This window comes from Gobius niger (assembly GCF_951799975.1).
Source record: "Gobius niger genome assembly, chromosome: 11".
Classification (NCBI taxonomy): Eukaryota; Metazoa; Chordata; class Actinopteri; order Gobiiformes; family Gobiidae; genus Gobius; species Gobius niger.
Window position 1 is genome coordinate 6,282,930 of NC_136862.1, and position 19,458 is coordinate 6,302,387.

The following is a 19,458-nucleotide window of genomic DNA, read 5'->3' on the forward strand; positions in this document are numbered from 1 at the left end:
CAAAACATCAAGCAAGCCAAAGCTGAAATGTTACTTTATGTAAGAAATTATCCCAAAAAAAGGACCGAAAAGTAGTAGGAGCCTCTTCAACCCCTGACCCACGCTTTACTGTAGTTGTTGCCAGGCGTGTGTGTAGCCCCCTGTTGGTCAAAAGCAATAACAACGAGTTAAAAAACACAGATAAAGTGCTTTTTGTAGATCATTGCCAACGAAATATTGGCGATTAATTGATAAATGTGCATATCTTACCTAAAACAAGCAATGACGATGAAAAACGCACTAGCTTACCCGCACGTGGGCGACGAAATCATCTAGTTTCAAAATTATGGGAAGATATTTCAATTCAAAGTGCATTAGTTCAAAAAGCATTGCTGTTTTTAAATTATTTTAGTCTCTTGTTTTAAAATAACGTTGAACAAATTACTATTTCAAAGATAAAAAGACGGATGCTGCGAGAATTTCCTATGTTTCAGTAAAGCGCGCTCTGATTGGCTGCTGCAAAGTGGCGCCAACCAATAGCGTTCGGCCGTGCTGTAACCAGGAAGCAGGAGACGCGAGAAACTCAACATCCCTCGAAATTGTACAGCTAGCCTAAAAAATGTAAAAAATCTCGTCAGATAAGGCTCTAAATTTCAACTAACATGTTAATCGAGCATCGGTGTTTGCACTTTGTTCTTCTGCGGGATGTTCTGGCGTCACAGCGTATCCGTCGGCTTGAATAAACAGCAGAAAGGAGAGACTTTTCAATGACACGGGTATCTCCTTTTAGCTTCTTTAAGTCGTTTCGTCAAAGTAGTGATAAAGATGGCCGGTACCGTGTTGGATGTGGGGACAGGCGTCGTGGTCATCGCTGTGGTCTGGATTGCAGCGCTGGTGATGGGGATAATGCTGGTGAGAGCGTCCGGGACTGCCAGGTGCGTGTCCACAAACTACAAGTGTCACTTCAGACGGTTCAGAGTAATACATCTACACAGTATTTTAAAAAATGGTCTGTGAAATTGGTGCGACTCCGTGTTGCTTCCCCAAAATAATGTAAAATGGTGCTGTATATGCCTATGTGCAGGGCAATAATGAATGTATAAACAGTAACACATGTTTGTGTCATCACATAAACTGGCACAAAGTGTTTTCATTTCTCTGTTTTTGTCAGTTTTCTTTTTTACTTTCAGTTTAGCGTCAATAGAAGACTAAAAAGGCTATTAAGGTGTTTTACAAAAAGGCACTACATCAGAATTTGGATTACCTTAAAGCCACACCGTGTAGATTTTTACGCAATGAATAAAATAGAAATACAAGCATTTATTTTATGAGAGATATTTTCATCATTGAAAAATACCTCATAAATTTACAAACAAACATTAGTTTTTGCTGTGAGCGGCTCAGACATGACTGTAACTTTACTGGGAGTGGGTATGTCTTCAGCTCGTCTCCATGGCGATGTCACCTAAAGTCAGCAGAATATAAGATTTGAACAGGTTATGTCCTCATCCAAATCCATCCTTTCATTACCCACTGCAGGAATAGACTTTTCTGTGTAGAGCTGGTCATTAGGAACATGTTTTGTATCGATGTCAACGCCATAGTCCATGTTACGCAGTGTCCCTTTAAAGTCACACCGTGTAGAATTTTACCCAATAAATAAAATTGAAATACAAGCATTTATTTTATGACAGATTTTCATCATTGAGAAATACCTCATGAATGTACAAACGAACATTTATGAGGCTCACTCCTCCTAAGATATGACTGTAAACTTTACCGGGAGTGGGTACGTCTCCAGCTCGTTTCCATGGAGATGTGACAAAAGGCAGTGGAATTAGAGATTTAAACAGGTTAGTTTCTCATCCAAATCCATTATTTGATCACCAAGTGCAATAACAGCATTTTCTGTGTTGAGCTGGTCTTTGGGAGCATGTTTTGTTTTGCCGCCAACAGGATAGTCCAAAATGTTACGCAGTGTACCTTTAAGCTTAATATGAGGACACTAGGCTGAGACCAAATATTGTATCATATCGCCATACAAAGTATCAATAGTTTATCAAGTATCACATTGTGTTTGGAGGCATTTTTATTATGCACTCCTTTGTTTTCCAGTAGCAGTTACACAGCACTTTGTTACATTTTGTGTTAATGCACTTTTCAATCTTAAAGGAATAGGCCACTGTTTCCATACTGAGATATGTTCTTACCTGAGCTTATACAAGTTGATGCGTACCTGTCTGGTCTGTGTGAGCTTGGTCGCTTCTAACTTCACCCCGTTTGGAGCCATAGGAATACATTGAGAGAGGCCAAATGCTGACAACATCTTTGGTCTTTTTGCGTCACTGAGGGCACGCAGTTCTTCCATACTGTGATATGTTCTTACCTGAGCTTAGACTAGCTGATACATACAGTACCTGTCTGATCTTTGTGCGTGCCCGTGGAAGAGCTTGGTCGCTTCAAGCTTCACCCCGTTTAGAGCTATAGAATACATTGAGAGACCAAATGCTAACAACATCTTTGGTCGTTTTGCGTGACTTAGAAAGACAGGTACGCATCAACTCGTCTAAGCTCAGGTAAGAACATATTTCAGTGTGTAAAAATGGTGGCCTGTTCCTTTAACACTTTAATGTCAAATGGCATTTGGTTTATAAACTCTGGACTCATGACTGTTTTCTTTTTACACATTTTAAGGCAAACATCACTCATCTTAATTACTTACTGCCCCTGAGCATTGCGATACAGAGCGTCTCAAAAGTGTATCGTCTCATCCCGAGAGGACACTATTTGTGAACATTGTGTCATTCCTCATTTGAAAGCTTAGAATAATTGTGTCCTATTTTGTCCTTGATCTACTGGAGATTTGCACGAGCACTTTGATTGACATAAGTTACGAGAAAGAAAGTTTATTCTTTTCAGCAGCTCTTCATGTGCACTTATGTTTATTCATTTCCAAACTGGATTGAGATATAAGATCTGGTGGGGTATGGGGCAGTTTGCACACTCAAACCGTTAAAACAAAAAGTATCAGGTCCAACGCTGTGGATGATCTCTTATTAGTTTCTTTAATGAACAGTACTTCCATTCAGACGTCCATACATCTGAAATTGCACTAGAGGTACTATTATAATGGAAATCAGTATATCAACTGCAAAACTGTAATGTTTATAATTGTGTTGCCAGGTTGGGAGTCATTCCACTGTTTCTGCTGGCTCTCACAGTCACCCTGGTGCTGGTGTTTTTCCCTCGCAGTCCTGAGACCCCGGCTCCCTTTAAAGACATCGAGGTGAGAAGCATGTGTTCATTTTCACTGTTCTCAATGAAATGTATGTGGAGTTTTTCGATCTGCATGTTTCCCAGTTCTAGTTTGTGCTTCCTTGAATAACAGCGCAGTCCTGTTTTTTTTTTTTCTGCTTTGAATTAAGAACATTTGGCTTTGATCATCACCAAATGTTTGTAGTACAGTGATCCTGCTGAGTGAGGATGACGATTCATATCTCAAAAGAACAGAACCGACAAGTTTACTTTGATGGCCCTTGTCACGCTTACATAACGAGTACTCGCTGTCAAGTCAACGTTTCGTGCACTGATGAGTAAGAGCAGGCTCATAAAAAGTGCTGTTGCTTATATATAAAGTTAGTTACTGATGTTCAAATGATTTCTCGATGGTAACTGCTTTGAGTGAGCGCGAGAAACACATTAATATGACTGCAAGATGACTCACAAGATTGCGGTTTTATTTTGATCGTTCAAGATATTGCTTGAGTATCGTTTTCTCAATATTAGGCGGTGCAATCTCCATATCGAAAGAAGCCACATTGTGTCGCAAAATCTTCAAAGTCAACAAAGTCTTCTGTCTGACTGGCAATTATTTATTTTTTGCTATGTTCACAGCCTACTGCACAAATACACAATAACTTTAAACTTTAATCGTCTTTGTCCTCATTTAGACTTTTCTTTTAGGTCTTGTTTTGACACAATTTTGTCTGCAAAGAAAAAAAAGTACTTACTTCACTCTGTGTTGAAGTGGCTCAATGAAATATCGCAGAGTAAATGCTACGCTGACAGAAAACAAAAGGGAGAGAAGGGGTATTGTTCATCCAATTACACAATGGAGATCATTTTTTTCACTCAGACTTGGCTGTTAACACTGTTAAGGTGGTGCTAGCCCGCAGTTAGCTTTGCCCGTTAGCCTGTTAGCGTCTTCTTCATGATTCTATTAATGTGCATTGGTTGCTCCGACCCGGAGGCAGTGAAGTTGCAATTGTGGTTTTCTAGCCAGAGACACCAGGGGGAGATGAAATTCCCCCCATCATCCCATTAACACTTGTATTACCCCCCTCTTACCCCCCACGTTAGCCGAGCACATTCTGCCGTTCAGCTTTACCCAAATCTAGAATCTTCTCGACTGGAGCTTACAGCCTCAAGGCCAATGTAACGCCTCATTTGAAAGCTAAGACCTACAAAACTGATCGTAACACTTTTGTCTCGTTGTCACCGCTTTTTATCACATAAAGCAGGGGTAGGCAACATCAGGCCCGGGGGCCAAATCCGGCCCTCCACACAGAACCTCTGGCCCCCCAAGATGATTTTGAGAAATATTTTTATGCAAATATGAGATCAAATTCTAAATATGCAAGAAATAGTGTCGGTATCTAAAAAAAAAAGAAAAATCCTAGCAGAGTACTACTCATATATATATAATAATATATATAATATAATGTAAAACATGATTCTCAACTTGTCGGGACCAGAAAGTGGATTGCGGAACCATTTTCTTTGGGTCGCGAGTCGATAGGAAATTTTAAAAAAATCCATTGGAAACTGCATGGAATCAGTTAAAATGAATGTTATTGGGCTGTTTTTTTTCATAGACGACATATGACAATGTACAGTTTTATTTGGGTTGCAGCGTGTCACCCTTGGATGATGTTGGGTCCCAAAGCCACTTGAGAACCCCTAATGTAAAACATTGGCATTTGCATAAAAAAGTTCTTCACTTTAGGATAAAATGGTGAGCTTCGGCCCTTGGTGTTTTGGCAATGATTAAAGTCCACAACGCAAACTTGCCTATCCCTGACATAAAGTGTATCCTTTTTGTCGTGTTTTCGTAGGTTTTTTTTTTTTTCATAACTTTTTTGTTGTGTTTTTGTTGCTCTTTTGACACATTTTTGTTGTGTTATTGTTGCTTTTCTGACATGTTTTGACACTCTTTTGTTTCTTCTTAGTAGTTTTTTATGTTATTGTCCTCGTTTTTATTGCTATTTTGATGCTTTCTCTTTTCAAAAAGCTTTTAGATTTGGGAAAGCCAAACATGAGAAAATGTGCTCGGTTCAGGTGGGGGTTCAGAGGTGTTTGGGCTTTAAAAATTGCATTAAAAAGCATTACATTTCACTTGCTTCTGCTCGTATTACACTCATTTTCTCACATAAATAGTTGTTGTCCACATCTGTTTGTTTCATAATAAACACTGTTAAGGTTATATGAGGTTAAAACATCATGTCAATGTTGTGAATGAACCCGCTCTATATTTAGCATGGCGTTAGGTAGGTGTGTGGGTACATTTACCCAAAAAAAAAAAAAAAAAAACGAAGCTCTTCCAATGGTAACCCTAGAAGCCACACAAGCCGCTGTCCGCCGTGTGCTGCGTCGGTAAACAGCATTTGTGCGGGCAGGCGTTTTTTTGTTGCCGTCCGTTTGTCGTGGGGGCCTGTTCTTCTTTATCGGAGTCCAACAGCAACACAGAACAAACACTCCCCCCATGTTGCCTCCGGGTCGTGCCAATAAGCCGGCCAGATCTGCCAAGCAAGCTGCCACGCCATAGAAATAACAGCGCACACACACACACACACACACACACACAGCCCGGCCCTGGCCAACGCGCGTTTTTACATCGCCTTTGTGCAATGGCGGATAGCAGACAAGCAGCAAATCTGACGTCTTAGATTTCCTCACCAGACAAAAAAATATAGCAAAGGCCGCCTCAGAAACGGAGTCCGCCGGTTTTAAGAAGATTACGGCGAAGGACTTTGCAAATAAAGAGCGTTTTATTATCCCGTAATCCGATGATTGTTTAAATGATTACAGACTTTTTTTTACTTGTAGGATCTCACAGGGAACGATTCGAGCCCAGGGTGCGATGTTTAATTGCCTTATTATCCATATTCTTATCCCAAAGTGCGTCCCAAGTCTAGACAGAAGAGTTACGTTCACAATGTGCGGTGTTGATCGTTATATACAGTACGGTCTTTTATCAGGTACTTTTTACTTTTGCTCGAGGAATATTGTATTGCATTTAGATCCACATGAAATGGATCTAAATGAAAATCTTATGTCTTCCTAACCGAGCCCACCTGAACCGACCATATGTTCTCTTGTTTGGCTTTACCCAAATCTAAAAGCTTGTTGGAAAAAAAGCAGTAAAACAGTGACAAAAACGAGATGAAAATGAGCGTCAAAACTGTGATACAAAAGTGGCAAAAAATCCACAAACAAGCAACAATAAAACAACAAAAACGCTTTAACTCTTAATACATTGTTTTGCTGTAATAACTTGTATCTATGTCGTACATACATAATTAGGGCTGTCACCATAATTACTATATCAACTTATCGTTCAATAAATAACAGCTAAGCGATATATTTTTGGGCTCGATATTTATCGTCTGTACATTTGTTAGGATTTCCATCATTTTTTCTTTATAAAACTTTAATTTCTAACTGAATCAAATTGAGTTACATTATATGTCATGTTTATTGCAGCCTGTGTGGTATTTTAGGATATGATGATGCACTTTTAGAACAAAGGTTTACTGTCATTTTTAAGCCTGAGAGTTGACAGTGTCTAGTATCGTCAGAGTCAATAATATCGTTTATTACTGCGATACTTTCCTGCCTCAATATATCGAACTTCTAGAGTATAGGGTCTTATGTCTTATTACATTATGTACCTGCAAAGTACAAATACACAATTATTCCATCGTGTATCTAACCCTTACATACACGTTATTACACATTGTTACAAACCCCATTACATTGTACAAAATTTTCTCTCCTTCCCGTGGAATGAGCTAATCCATCCTTTTTGCGTTCTCAGAAATTAAAGTGTTTTATCAGCGTTTCTCAAACTTTTCACTCCTCATGAAATATTTGACCTTCCAAGTACCAAAAGGCCTCGAGAATCAGGCTCTGAAAAAAAAAAAGATCTAAATTGGACAGAACTATGTCTAAACTGAGTGTATGACAAGTGCTTTCAGAGCCTAATGCAGGTGGAAAAGCACTGTTTCAATTGAGACCATGAGTTCTACGTTGAATTCCTGTGTTTTTAACCTGTCCCCCCTGTGTTAAAGTGGACATAGCATCATGCGAAATCGACTTTAACGTTGTTCCTTCATCAAAGGCAGACATGGAGTAGTGTTTAACAACAGTCAGACAGTTTTGAGTTAATCCTCATCCTCGTTACATTTAGCTGTTTCTTCTTCTACGGTGTCAGAGCCTCGTTCTGCACTTCATGATTATACTAGCGTCTTTGTTCAAACCCAAAAACTGTCCTCCACATTTTTAAAGCCCATTATCCAAAATCGATCTTCAGCCATTCTGTGTTAGAACTGTTTATCACGCACAGTATTCCTATTTTGAATACCGAAGTAGAATTATTATTCAGTACTACAACATGTAACAATATCTCTACTCAGGATATAAATGAAAGACAATTGGTCGATAGCAACATTTTTAAGATAAGATAAGATAAGATAAGATGATACTTTATTGATCTCACAGATGGAGAAATTGCATTCGATGTAATCATTGCTCAAGAAGATAACAGTTTATACACGGCCGCAGAGATGCACATTTAAGATGTTAGCATGCTACCGGTTAGCATTTAGCTTCAACCGCTCAGCTCTGACCTCTCCAAGAGAAAGCCCTGAACCAAACTCCAAACATCCAGGCTTAGATACAACATGTGACAGAGGTCAGAGCTGAGCTGTTACTGCAGTATTTCAGTGTTCATAGATGTGAGCCACACATGTGTTGTAGGCATTGATACTTAGTTGACAGTTGCTAGCCGGTAGCATGCTAACGTCTTGAGCAGCTTAAACAGACTCAGACTGAGACTCACAGAGGTTTTCTGTTTCCTCTTTGATGTGTTACTTATTCTGAGGAGTGAAGCAGGTCTTTAGTAAATGCGTCTTTGCCACATTTGCTGGTTATATCACATAAACGTGAGCAATGATTACGAGTACATAAAAATGTCATTGTCAATCAGTTGTCTTTCATTTTCATCCTGAGTAGAGATATTGTTACATGTTGTAGTACTGCATAATTCTACTTGGGTATTCAAAATGGCCACTGGAGCTCTGCGTGATGTCACTGGAAACGCATGTATAGCCGCCAGCAGGAGGAGCCCCAGTCAAGATTTTCACCAGCTGTTTCACCTGCAAGTCATTGTTACCATTAAAGTCTTACAGAAACGTGTTTTCAAATTATAAAACGTAAAACATGAAAGCTGAGGCTCCCATGTTTTAAAGCCCAATTTCAGCTTCTTTCCAGGTAGTGTTTGTCCTAGTATCCACGATCAATGAATCATGTTCTATGGCAAAGCAAATGGGACATTTTTTAAACAGTTTTCAGTTTTGTTGACTTCATTTGGCCTCGTTTTTTGGCCCGATCAGCGTCTAACCTCTCACTGTTACCCCAAAACTCTACAATGATTGTGCTAATGAGGCGGGTCCCGGGATGGAGACAGGACAGGATGGGGAGAGAGGTGTGTGTGTGTGTGGAGGGGTATAGCCTCACTTCAGCCTCCTCCCCCTCCCCCCCCCTCTCTTCCTGATTTCACCCACCCACGGCACATTAATAAAACATCGCGCTCACTTTGGCTTCCTGCTCGCTGTGTAATTGGCAAATTAAAAAGTGAGATGTGTTCAATTCATCGGTGAGAGTCAGAGGAGCGCGCGGGGGCCCCTCCTCTCCGCCGCCTCATTGGCATTCCACCACAGGCAAATGGTGTGGTCCGCGGTCGTCCTTTCCACTGTTTTTTAGCTCAAGGCTCTTTTCCCAGTATGTTTGCTCCGATTATTTGGTCAAAATACTGAAAACCGCTGCAAATATATGGACTATCGGCATCAGATAACGCCACACTGCAAGTTGACGTCGCTTTAGATTAGCTATTGTCCTCTTTTCTGGTTGGTTTTGGGATCGTTTCACATCCAGTCGTTTTGTTTTATGGTTTACACTGTACATATGTTTTTCATATCAAGCTTAATTTTTAAATATTGCTCAAAAAATGCACTAAATTCATCTTTCTTAACAGTTTTACAGATTATTTGTGCAAGTAGTCTGAGTATTACCTCAAAGAACAGCTCATTTTGTTGGGTCCATTTAAATTGCAAATCCAATCTAGTTTCAATTCATTATTATTTTAACTGTATGATAATCACAAATATCATGGTACCGTCGAGCTACGTGTTTTATACTGATTAACAAAACACGGTGGCTTTAAATTAGTTAATTAGTTATGTCTCTACATGCCAGGAATAATCAATAAAGCAGGATATTCTGAACCAGTTAACTTTCAATCATAGACTTTGGCTTCCACTTTTTATTGCTGATGTACAAAAACCTGCGTGGTTGATGTCATGACATCAACGTTGTCACATGGGTCATAGCAAATTTTAGAAAAAGATGAACTCTTTGGAGCCAGGATTTTAAAGGAACAGGCCACTGTTTTAACATACTGAGATATGTTCTTACCTGAGCTTAGACAACTTTATACACACCTGTCTGGTCTTTGTACCCGTGAAAGAGCTTCTAACTTCACCCCATTTGGAGCTACATGAATATGCTGGGAGAGGCCATATGCTAACAACAGCTTTGGTCTTTCTGCGTGACTGAGGGCACACAGTTCTTCCATACTGAGATATGTTCTTACCTGAGCTTAGACAACTTTATACGCACCTGTCTGGTCTTTGTGCGTGCCCATGGAAGACCGTGGTAGCTTCCAACTTCACCATTTGGAGCTATAGGAATACATTGGGAGAGGCCAAAGACCAGACAAGTACGTATCAACTCGTCTAAGCTCAGGCAAGAACATATCTCAGTATGTAAAAAATAGTGGCCTGTTTCTTTTAAGCCGTGCAAACAAGGCCCAAAGCTACATAGGAATCCTGTTTACTAAGCTTCTTCTGAAGTCGTTCCTGGCCACCAGGGGGTGGCATTACAGCAATGTCAGCTCCCACCATGAGGACCAAAGAGAAGTGCTTTCCTCGCCCATTTGTTTCCTCCAGGCACTCTGGTTTTCCCTACCACTAAAACATGTAGGCCAGAATGAATGAATGACTGAGTGAGTGGTTGTTTGTTGGCCGGAGGGGTCAGTGGCACTGATTGGCAGCCGCGCAGACGTCTGCCCAAAGTGGCTACAATAGTAACTTACCACAACCAATGGTGTGGAGTGAATGAATGCACTTTGAGAAACTTGGTAACACAGGCTTGAAAAGCGCAATAAGCCATTATTAGTTTGAGAACCAGTAACAGAGACCATGAGGAAGCTGCTTCCTTATCACAGAGATTTCTTTTCCTTAATTTAAGCGAAAGTGCTTTATCTTATTATTATCTTATTTCTTGATGACTTTTTGCAGCTCTGGGATCTCCAAACTGTAGCTCTCAAACCCTCTGCAAATAGTTCTTCAAAGGTTTTCTCTCGATTACTGCTTTGTTTTTTGTTTTGCACAACAATATGTAGATGGATTTTCGACTTGTTTAAGGACGGAAACATGTTGCGGACCCGTTTTCTAACTAACTCCCTTTCAGCAGCGCACTCTCCACTATTCGTTATTATTGCGACTTTGTAAACATCTTTTATTTTCTGCCGCCCGCCTCGCTGCGCCGTCCCGTTGTTTCCGATGGGCTAATGGACTTTGAGCCGGTCTGCGCTGGGCGGTTGGCGTCCCCACAGACTCTGCATTTAGATATAAGGAGCAGAACAGCAGCGTCTGAAAATAACAAGCTCCACAGCATCCAGCGTTTCTTCTCGGCACAAGTTTGAGGGGGAGAAAAACAAACATGACGCGTCTCGAGCAACGCTGGCGCAAAGTTACACGAGACGCTGTGTGTAATTCCCAGAACATGGAGGTGTCTGTCCTTTATGAATCAATAATGACTGGCCGGTCGGAGTGTTGACTGCAGCTTTGGTACATGGAATAAGAGAGAGGGCGGTTTATCACAGTCGCACAAAATGAGGATGACTTATGTTTATGTTATTTTTCCACTTGGATTTGTAGTTTTTCGAAAGACTGAAGTTTTGTTCCTACTTTTCCCTGTTTTGACTTGTTTGTCATGTTTATAAAGCCACTTCCTTATAAGAAATGGGCGTCTCATGCTGTAAACATTCTATAACTGTCATCGTGCAATCATACTGTACATAGAGGAAACTAGTTAGTCCCAAGGTCTGTTCAACCCCCCACAAATGCGTACATAGGTTAGCACATGGCTTGTTTGAATCGAGCGTTTTACCCCCATTGAAACGAGTGATGAAGCCAGGCCCTATATTAAAGTATGGCGAGGTATGACATGTCCGCTTCATGTGTTTCAGTGTGTTGCCTTGACAGCTTTGAGTTCTAAGGAGCTAAACCACAGATGTTTTCTGGTCCTTACTTTGGCGACGTAAACCATAAGCGATATGTAAATGAGCTGCATTTCCTGTTTCTCGTTTAACTGCGTTCATGTGGTGTAATATTCATATTCTGCGCCTGGCTGTGGGAAACATAAGGAGCGTGATCTACAGCAAATAGTGGCTAAATTACTGAAAAAATAAACCCCTCTTGGAACCGCCACCTTAACGTGGTGGAGGGGTTTGAGCACCTGACTGATCCTTGGAGCTCTGTTGTCGGGGGCTTCGTGCCCCTAGTAGGGTCTCCCAGGGTAAACAGGTCCTAGGTGACGGGTCAGACAAAGAGCGGTTCAGAAGCTCCTTATGAGAGACCAACAGGCCCGGCTTGAATTGTGAGGCCGTCCTGTGGACCCACCACCTGCAGGAGGAACCATAAGGGGGTGGTGCAATGTGATTTGGGCAGCTCCAACAGCTGCCCCCACGACCCGGCAACGGACAAGTGGAAGAAAATGGATGGATCAATGGATGAAATAATAAACATTGCGCATTGATGTCCAGCCTTTTTAATATAATACATTCAGGGTCCTGCCTCGGAGCAGCAGCGCAGCAGGTGACTGAGTGGGACCGGCCTACTGGAGGACCACAGAACCACATTACACTTTTTTAACTCTTTTTTTATTGGCGTATAATTGGTCTGATCATTCAAGCATCAGATATCAGATTGTTTGTGCTTTTTTAAATTGTATTTGACCATTATTTAACCAGGTAAGTTCGACTTAGATCAAGAATCTCCTTTTCAGGGGAATCCTGGCCCCAGAGATGAACCTAGTGTACATGTTTTTAGTGTTGGGGAAACTGGAGTACCTGGAGGAAATGCAGACACAGGGAGAACATGCAAACTCTACACAGAAAGGCCCCGTCCAGGTGAGAATCGAACCCGGACCTGAGGCAAGAGCGCCACGCCTGTTCGAAACGCCTATTGCACCCTTTTGTTTGCTTTTGTTGGTGCTCCATTCATGTTTATGAGAAGTCCCAATAATAAAGTCTGTCCACAAGACGTCACAAAACAGAAAGAAGCAGCTCTGAAGCTCCAAATCTTATCAAGACTTTTTGTGAAGAAAGCCTTTAAGTGTCACAAGGCTTTACTCGCCCATGACTACGGAATATGAGTTAGCATTGAGCTCAGAGGACACTGTTATACTAATTTCTATCTAAAGTAAAATCTCACTCGGTCTGTACATAGGTTAATGATTTGTAACTAGGCTTTGGTTGATACTTGACAACAGCTGAAAACATCTGGATTGTTCATATTTGGGGAAGTTTGATGGTGAAATGCCAACAGCTTTATTGGAGAGCTTTATTGCTAACTGTCAGAGCTTTATTGCTAACTGTCAACATATGTTAGGATTGAACACTGTTTCTTCTTTTTACATCTACAGTTCCATATTCCTTGAAACATGCAGCTTCAAATTTTTTCCATCTTTTTTCCATACTATTTCTGCTTGTCTGTCTGCATAGGATTGAAAGCTGCTTCTCCTTTTAATTTCTACGGTTTTATATTGTGCGCAACATGCAACTTCTAAACTTTTTTCCTTTAAATTGACACTTTACTGATGTTAAACTAATACGTACCACAGGCATCATCCCTTCAAACTAAGTAACTTACAGTCTCTCAGTAAAATTGCTTGAGATGAAGATAAAGACGCAGGTAATGGACATGACGAGGAATAATAATCCAGAGACAGTTTTGTGTCACTTCAAAAGGGATTTTCAAAGCTCTTTCCAACAGGAGCATATGGCAGTTAAGAATATGCCGGTGATGCATAGTTGGGAAAACAATATGAGCCTCAATTGATATCTCAAAGTCTGAATTATGGTCTCCTTGTGTGTTGTCTGTGTGTTTATTTTTCTGTTTTTGTAACATGAACCTGCCTGGGGTCCACACTCTGCAGATGGAAACTGGCCCAAGGCAACAATATGACATGTTTACATTTGTTTTAATGGTCGTTATTATGAAATGTTTCCCTCTTTTTCATACATAAATTGATAATGAATAAGTAGATATTTACTCAGTACAATAATGTCCTTTAACCAAATGAACAAAACACCTTGTCCATGAGGTTTTACGTATAAAACCTCAGATAAATCACAACTCAATGAATCATTATGTGAAATCGATCATAAACATGTAGGAATTGGATTCTGCTTGTAATATCTGGTGACAAATTGAACCTATTCTGTTAATATGTGGTATATAGATTAAAAATGCAACTCAAAATGAACACAAAGTAAAGTAAACAGATGAAAACGATAATGATCACTCAACGGCCTTTTAAAAATGCTGTTGTGAAAGTGACAAGTTTCTCTTTAGAGGAAGTGAGGCGGTGTGATAGACTCACAGAATTAAATAGATTGACTGTGGAAGTCTTCGCTGCAGCCGTGTTGAAAAGGACTCTGCTGCCATCTTGTGGTTGATTTCAAGAACACCGGCTCACTTCACCAGTCACACATTTACACAGACCAGTCTCAGCTATAACTGGAGACCATGAGGGATTATATTATATGAGCAATTATGTTATAGAAAGGCTGTAAATGATTATACAATTGCAAGTACACTGAGTTAGTGAATAGCATTGTCTACAACTCAAACATGAAGCAAAGACTTTCACGCTTTAAAGGAACAGGCCACCGTTTTTCCACACTGAGATATGTTCTTACCTGAGCTTAGACGAGTTGATGTCTGGTCTTTGTGCGTGCCCTCAGTCACGTAAAAAGACCAAAGGTGTTGTTAGCATTTGGCCTCTCCCAATGTATTCCTGTAGCTCCAAACGGGGTGAAGTTAGAAGCTACCACGCTCTTCCACGAGCACAAAGACCAGACAGGTCTTTGAAAAACGGTGGTCTATTCCTTTAAGTCGACTTTAAAGGGTTGAAACAGTGGCAAAGGAAGCTTTTTAAAAGCGGTCAAAACTCATTCACACTGTAAGTTTGTCAATGAATTCTATATATAAGAAAGTAGGTAAGGAAAGTTAAGTGGTTTTCATGGAGAAAATAACTTAAGTGCTGTAAAGAGCAGCAGGTGAATTTAAAAGAGTCTCTAAAAGAGTTTTTACAGAGTCCACAGAGTCAAACTCACGGAGGGACTGGGCCAGACCATTCCAGAGTCTGAGGTAACGCAACTGAGTTTTGTGGGATCTTCAGGAGATCCTGGCCTGAAGACAGAAGGGTGCACCAGGAGGAGTATAGGCACTATTGAGGGGAAATCGGGATAGGAAGCCAATGGAGAAAGGATGGGCATAATGCGGGCTGTTCTGGGTTAACCTGTCAAAAGTCTAGCAGCAGCAGCAGCATTTTGCACAATCTGTTTAGAATAATTACAATAATCAATACAAGACGAGGTGAAAGCGTGGATGATCATTTTCCCCACTTTAGAGATATTTCTCAAGTGATTCTGAGGCTGGTTTCAACAGACAAGCCTAAAGCACCTACACATAAAGACTCTGCGTCTTTATTTACATACAGCACATCCAGAACGCTGCTGCTCGAGTCCTGACAAGAACCAGGAAATATGACCATATTAGTCCAGTGCTCTGGTCTCTGCACTGGACTTCCTGACGCTCAGAGAATAGACTTTAAAACAGCTCTGCTTGTTGCAAGTCTCTTCAGGGTTTAGCACCAAAGTACATCTCGGACATGTTAGAGTCGTATGAACCATCTCGGGCCCTGAGAACTTCAGGGAGGGGCCTCCTGGTGGTTCCCAGAGTCAATAATAAACACGGTGAGGCTGTGTTTCAGTTTCATGGAGCTAAGATCTAGAACAGTCTTCATGAGGATGTGAGACAGGCCTCAACTCTGACAATGTTCAAATCCAGTTCTTTTTACCTCTGAATATGACAACAAAGTATTTTATCTACACTCTTGCTTTTTACTGCAATAAATTAATGTTTATGTTGATGTTTTATGGATCGATTTGATCTGCTTTCTTGTGTATGAATTGTGCTCTACAAATGCCTTGCCTTAGTTGGTTTGAATTTAAATCTAGTCTTTAATTGGACTCAAACCAAGCTGATTTTCCCATGCACCCGAGGCAGGAGAATGCATTCGTCATGTGTGGACTAGTGAACCACTTGGCTCCTTTTCCTCTGTCTCTCTCTGCAGATAGTGGACACTTTGTTCATCGGGCGCTACGTGCTGCTGGCCGTGACCGCTGCCGTCTTTATGTTCGGGATCTTCATGCTCGTCCCGTTCCACCTGCTGGAGCCCGTCTACGCCAAGGAGCTCAAGACTCACTAGAGGCGCCAGGGTCCGGAAGCGGCGACAGGAGCTGGACCGTGCGGAAACACGGACCGCCAGATACTTTTTAAACAACTTGAAGGAGTGGCCTCTGTAGTATGATTGTTATATGTGTTTATTTATAGATGAGGTGACTCTACTGGGGATTTTATAGTATCATATTTTGTACAAATGGTTGAAAATGATAAAATGCTGTAAAAGCTAGAATTGTTCTTTCTTTTTTCTTTTTTTCACGCCTCTAATAAAAACATTTTATCTACTTCCAAAAGCTTAATTTGGAGACAGATACAGACAGCTGGTAACGTCAGAGGGGGAAAACAAAACAGAAAAATAACAACTTATAAAGTGAAATATACAAGGAGCAGGAGAAATCGGTTCAACGGCCCAAATGTGTACATCTAACAGGGATTAAGGGTTGCCAGGTCGCAGCATCCAAACACGCTCAGGATCATCTGAAAAAAACGCCGGCTGGAATTTCCAATGTTTGTACTGTTTGCTCCTCCAATGCTGCAAACGCTCCTTTCTTCATCAATCAAAGTTTATTTGTATAGGACTTTACAGCGACACCAAGAAGACCAAAGTGCTTCACAGAAAGATAAAAGCAATCCAAAACCACAAAATGATTGTATCCTAGGCATAATTCAGTGCATTCTAAGTATTAAATGACAGTTTGATTAAGTTTAGATTAGTTTAGTTTGGTCTTTATTGAAGGGACAGTGCACAGAAACATTAAGCTCAACAGACAGATTTGTTCTGCACCACATAATCTGGATTTATTAGAGTTTATCAACAAATAAGTCATAAATAGCCTATTTTACAAAGAAAACAGCTTGGTCAAAATTTCACCCAAAAGACAAAAGACTACGAAGCCGCCCAATTCCACGGTAACCCTGCAGGAAACGTTAGCTTCATGTTACATGCTAGCCGCTAACTTCGGATGCCGGTTATTCGCTTCTTGCAGTCAAACTTCTAGCCGTCAAAAATATCTGAAAAACCAGCCAAAACATGGGGCCCAGATGGAATTTCCAATGTTTTTCTTGTTTACATTGTCACTGCACTCCTTTCTCCATTCCTTGCTAAAAAAGCAACTCTGAGAGCCTTGTGTATTTGAGATTTCTAATCAACAAATATGCCAATAAGCCTATTTTGCAAAGACAACACCATGGCAAAAACTGCGGACAGCTTTTCTCTCATGTGGAATGACTTAGAAAGCCGCCCAATTCCACAATGACCCTGCAGGGAACATTAGCTTCATGCTACATGCTAACCGCTAACTTCGAGTGCCGATTTTTCGCTTCTAGTGGACAATTTCAGCAGTCAAACTCGCCCAAAAATATCTGAAAAAACGGGCAAAACATGGGGCCCAGATGGAATTTCCAATGTTTTTCTTGTTTACATTGTCACTGTGCTCCTTTCTCCGTCTCTCGCTAAAAAAGCAGCTTTGAGAGCCTTGTATTTGAAATTTTGATCAACAAATAATTCAAAAATAACCTATTTTATAAAGAAAACTGCAGGCAGCTTTTCTCTCATGTGGAATGACTTAAAAAGCCGCCCAATTCCACGGTAACCCTGCATGGAACATTAGCTTCATGCTACATGCTAACCGCTAACTTCGAGTGCCAGTTTTTCGCTTCTAGTGGACAATCTGTTGACCCAAAACATTCACTTGGGCCTGATTTTTACTTGCATTTATTTGGATGTGCTTTATCTTTTCACAGTTCGACAGAAAACTTCTCAAAAGCGTGAACAATATATGATTCCCCCTTCCCTCTCGGCGAGGCTAGCAATGCCTACTATGATGCGATGCTGATGCCATCTGTATCTATACAAGAAGAAGTTTTCTAGGCTTTAATCCTTGCATAATATGAAAAAACAAGATCAGTTAAGCAATGCAGAGAGAAACAACAAAAACATTACTTCAATAACCTGTAAAGAACCCGCTAAAAATGCAGCAATTATAGATCCCTCAGCCTCTTGTTCTTTGGTTATAAAACACCATCTATATGCCTCATTTTGATCTTCAACTGCAGTCTTGTTTTAATGTAGCGCCTTTAATGTTTTTCCATATACGCTTTAACAGCACAGATGACTCCGTGGAGCGCGATGATCGTATACTCGCAATTATAAACACCCATTACCACCACCACCACCCCCGGCGTATCCAGCCACGGTCCCACCTCTGTTTTGGAAGTGTGAAGCCCGACGAGACGTGGAGTGGAATTCCAACCAGGACGATGAAAGAGTATCTAATGAATCAAAACCAATCCTATTAGTTCCGGCCCAAATCTCCATACCGCGCTCCCACAACAATCCACCGCATGATTATACACAAGTTGGGGGCAATAGGGGGATATGTAGCGGGGAGGGCGTGTCTGAGGAGGCCGAAAACCTGGTGGCGGGCGGAGGGGGGGGGGGGGGGTTAGTCAGACTTGTTGACCGTAATTGACCGAGTGATTACCGCAAAACAGGATCCGAGTGAAAAGGACGGGGGCAGGTGGTGGACTTTTACTAGTGAAAAAGGAGAATTGTCGGGGATTGTTTTGTCTTGGTCAGAATTTTATTGTGACATTTCTCCAATTCAGGAACACTGGTTCACCATTTAAACCACGGACATGATTTTTGAGGCTTTAGCAAAACTGTGAAACTTTGGGGCTTTTTTGTTGGAAACCTTTTAAAAGATACATTAAGCAACTTTTGAGAATGATCTTAGTGCGTATTTGACATTTCAGTGACCCAGCGGCGGTATGAGTGGTTAGCATGGCGCATTTACTTTCCATCCCGGTGGCCTCTGGGATGCTCCAGGATCAATTGCTTTTAAAGTTTCTAGGTTTTCACTGCTGATGGAGCCATCTCCATGGTTACGCATATATTCCATCCAGAAAAAAAAATCCTTTTCTGCATAAAAGGTTGCATAATGCACCTTTAAGTACAAGCCCGGGACTGGTGTAAAAGTAGCTCAAATTCTAACCCCATGCACGGGTAGGCAAACGTCTGGTCCGGCCCTCCTGCATAAAACTTCTGGCCCTCAGGATGATTTTGAGGAATATTATTACACAAATCAGACATCAGATGCATGTTAAAGTACTCTAGAAATGGGATTCCTTTAAAATGTCTTAGCAGAACACCCATGTAGGCCAAGTATGATCTACAACACTGGCATTTGTTGAAAGTGATGCTTTTTTTTTACCTACAATTGGAGGGTCCGGCCCTTGGTCTTTTGACGATGAAGCAAACTTGCCTATCCCTGTTCCAGGTCGTGATGTCATAATTTGAGTTGGAGCAGAGGCTGATACAGCTTATTGGGAGAGACACCGTTTTGGGATGAAATCTCCAAACAGAACAGTTTTCCCTGATCGTTATTTGGAAGTGATTAGATTCCCAAACCTGCCACATTCATCTTACGGCTGAGAGTCCTTGCCTCAACTTTTGGACCATTGTGAGACAGTCATATGTGCTGAGAGAGAATACTTTGAACCTTGTGACAGTGTTTGTTTCATGTGGATAGGTCCGTTACAGAGATATTATACCATAAACCAGGACAAAAATTCAGCATTTTTGACGTTGCCATACTTACCACAA

The 19,458-nt window shown here is 41.0% G+C and overlaps 1 protein-coding gene across 1 annotated transcript; it reads left to right on the forward strand.

Moving 5' to 3' along the window:
- Window positions 1-543: 543 nt before the first annotated feature.
- On the forward strand, window positions 544-15,964 carry tmem218 (transmembrane protein 218). Its single transcript, XM_079565707.1, has 3 exons — window positions 544-914; window positions 3,163-3,265; window positions 15,745-15,964. Exons 1-3 carry the CDS (start codon window positions 805-807, stop codon window positions 15,877-15,879), a joined length of 348 nt encoding a protein of 115 aa, XP_079421833.1. The 5' UTR covers window positions 544-804; the 3' UTR covers window positions 15,880-15,964.
- Window positions 15,965-19,458: the final 3,494 nt, after the last annotated feature.

Bases quoted from the DNA above. Each gene is read 5' to 3' on its own strand.
- tmem218 (XM_079565707.1), top strand. From the start codon at position 805: ATGGCCGGTACCGTGTTGGATGTGGGGACAGGCGTCGTGGTCATCGCT. The intron at 915-3,162 runs GTGCGTGTCCAC...TTGTGTTGCCAG, and splicing joins AGAGCGTCCGGGACTGCCAG to GTTGGGAGTCATTCCACTGT. The intron at 3,266-15,744 runs GTGAGAAGCATG...CTCTCTCTGCAG, and splicing joins CTCCCTTTAAAGACATCGAG to ATAGTGGACACTTTGTTCAT.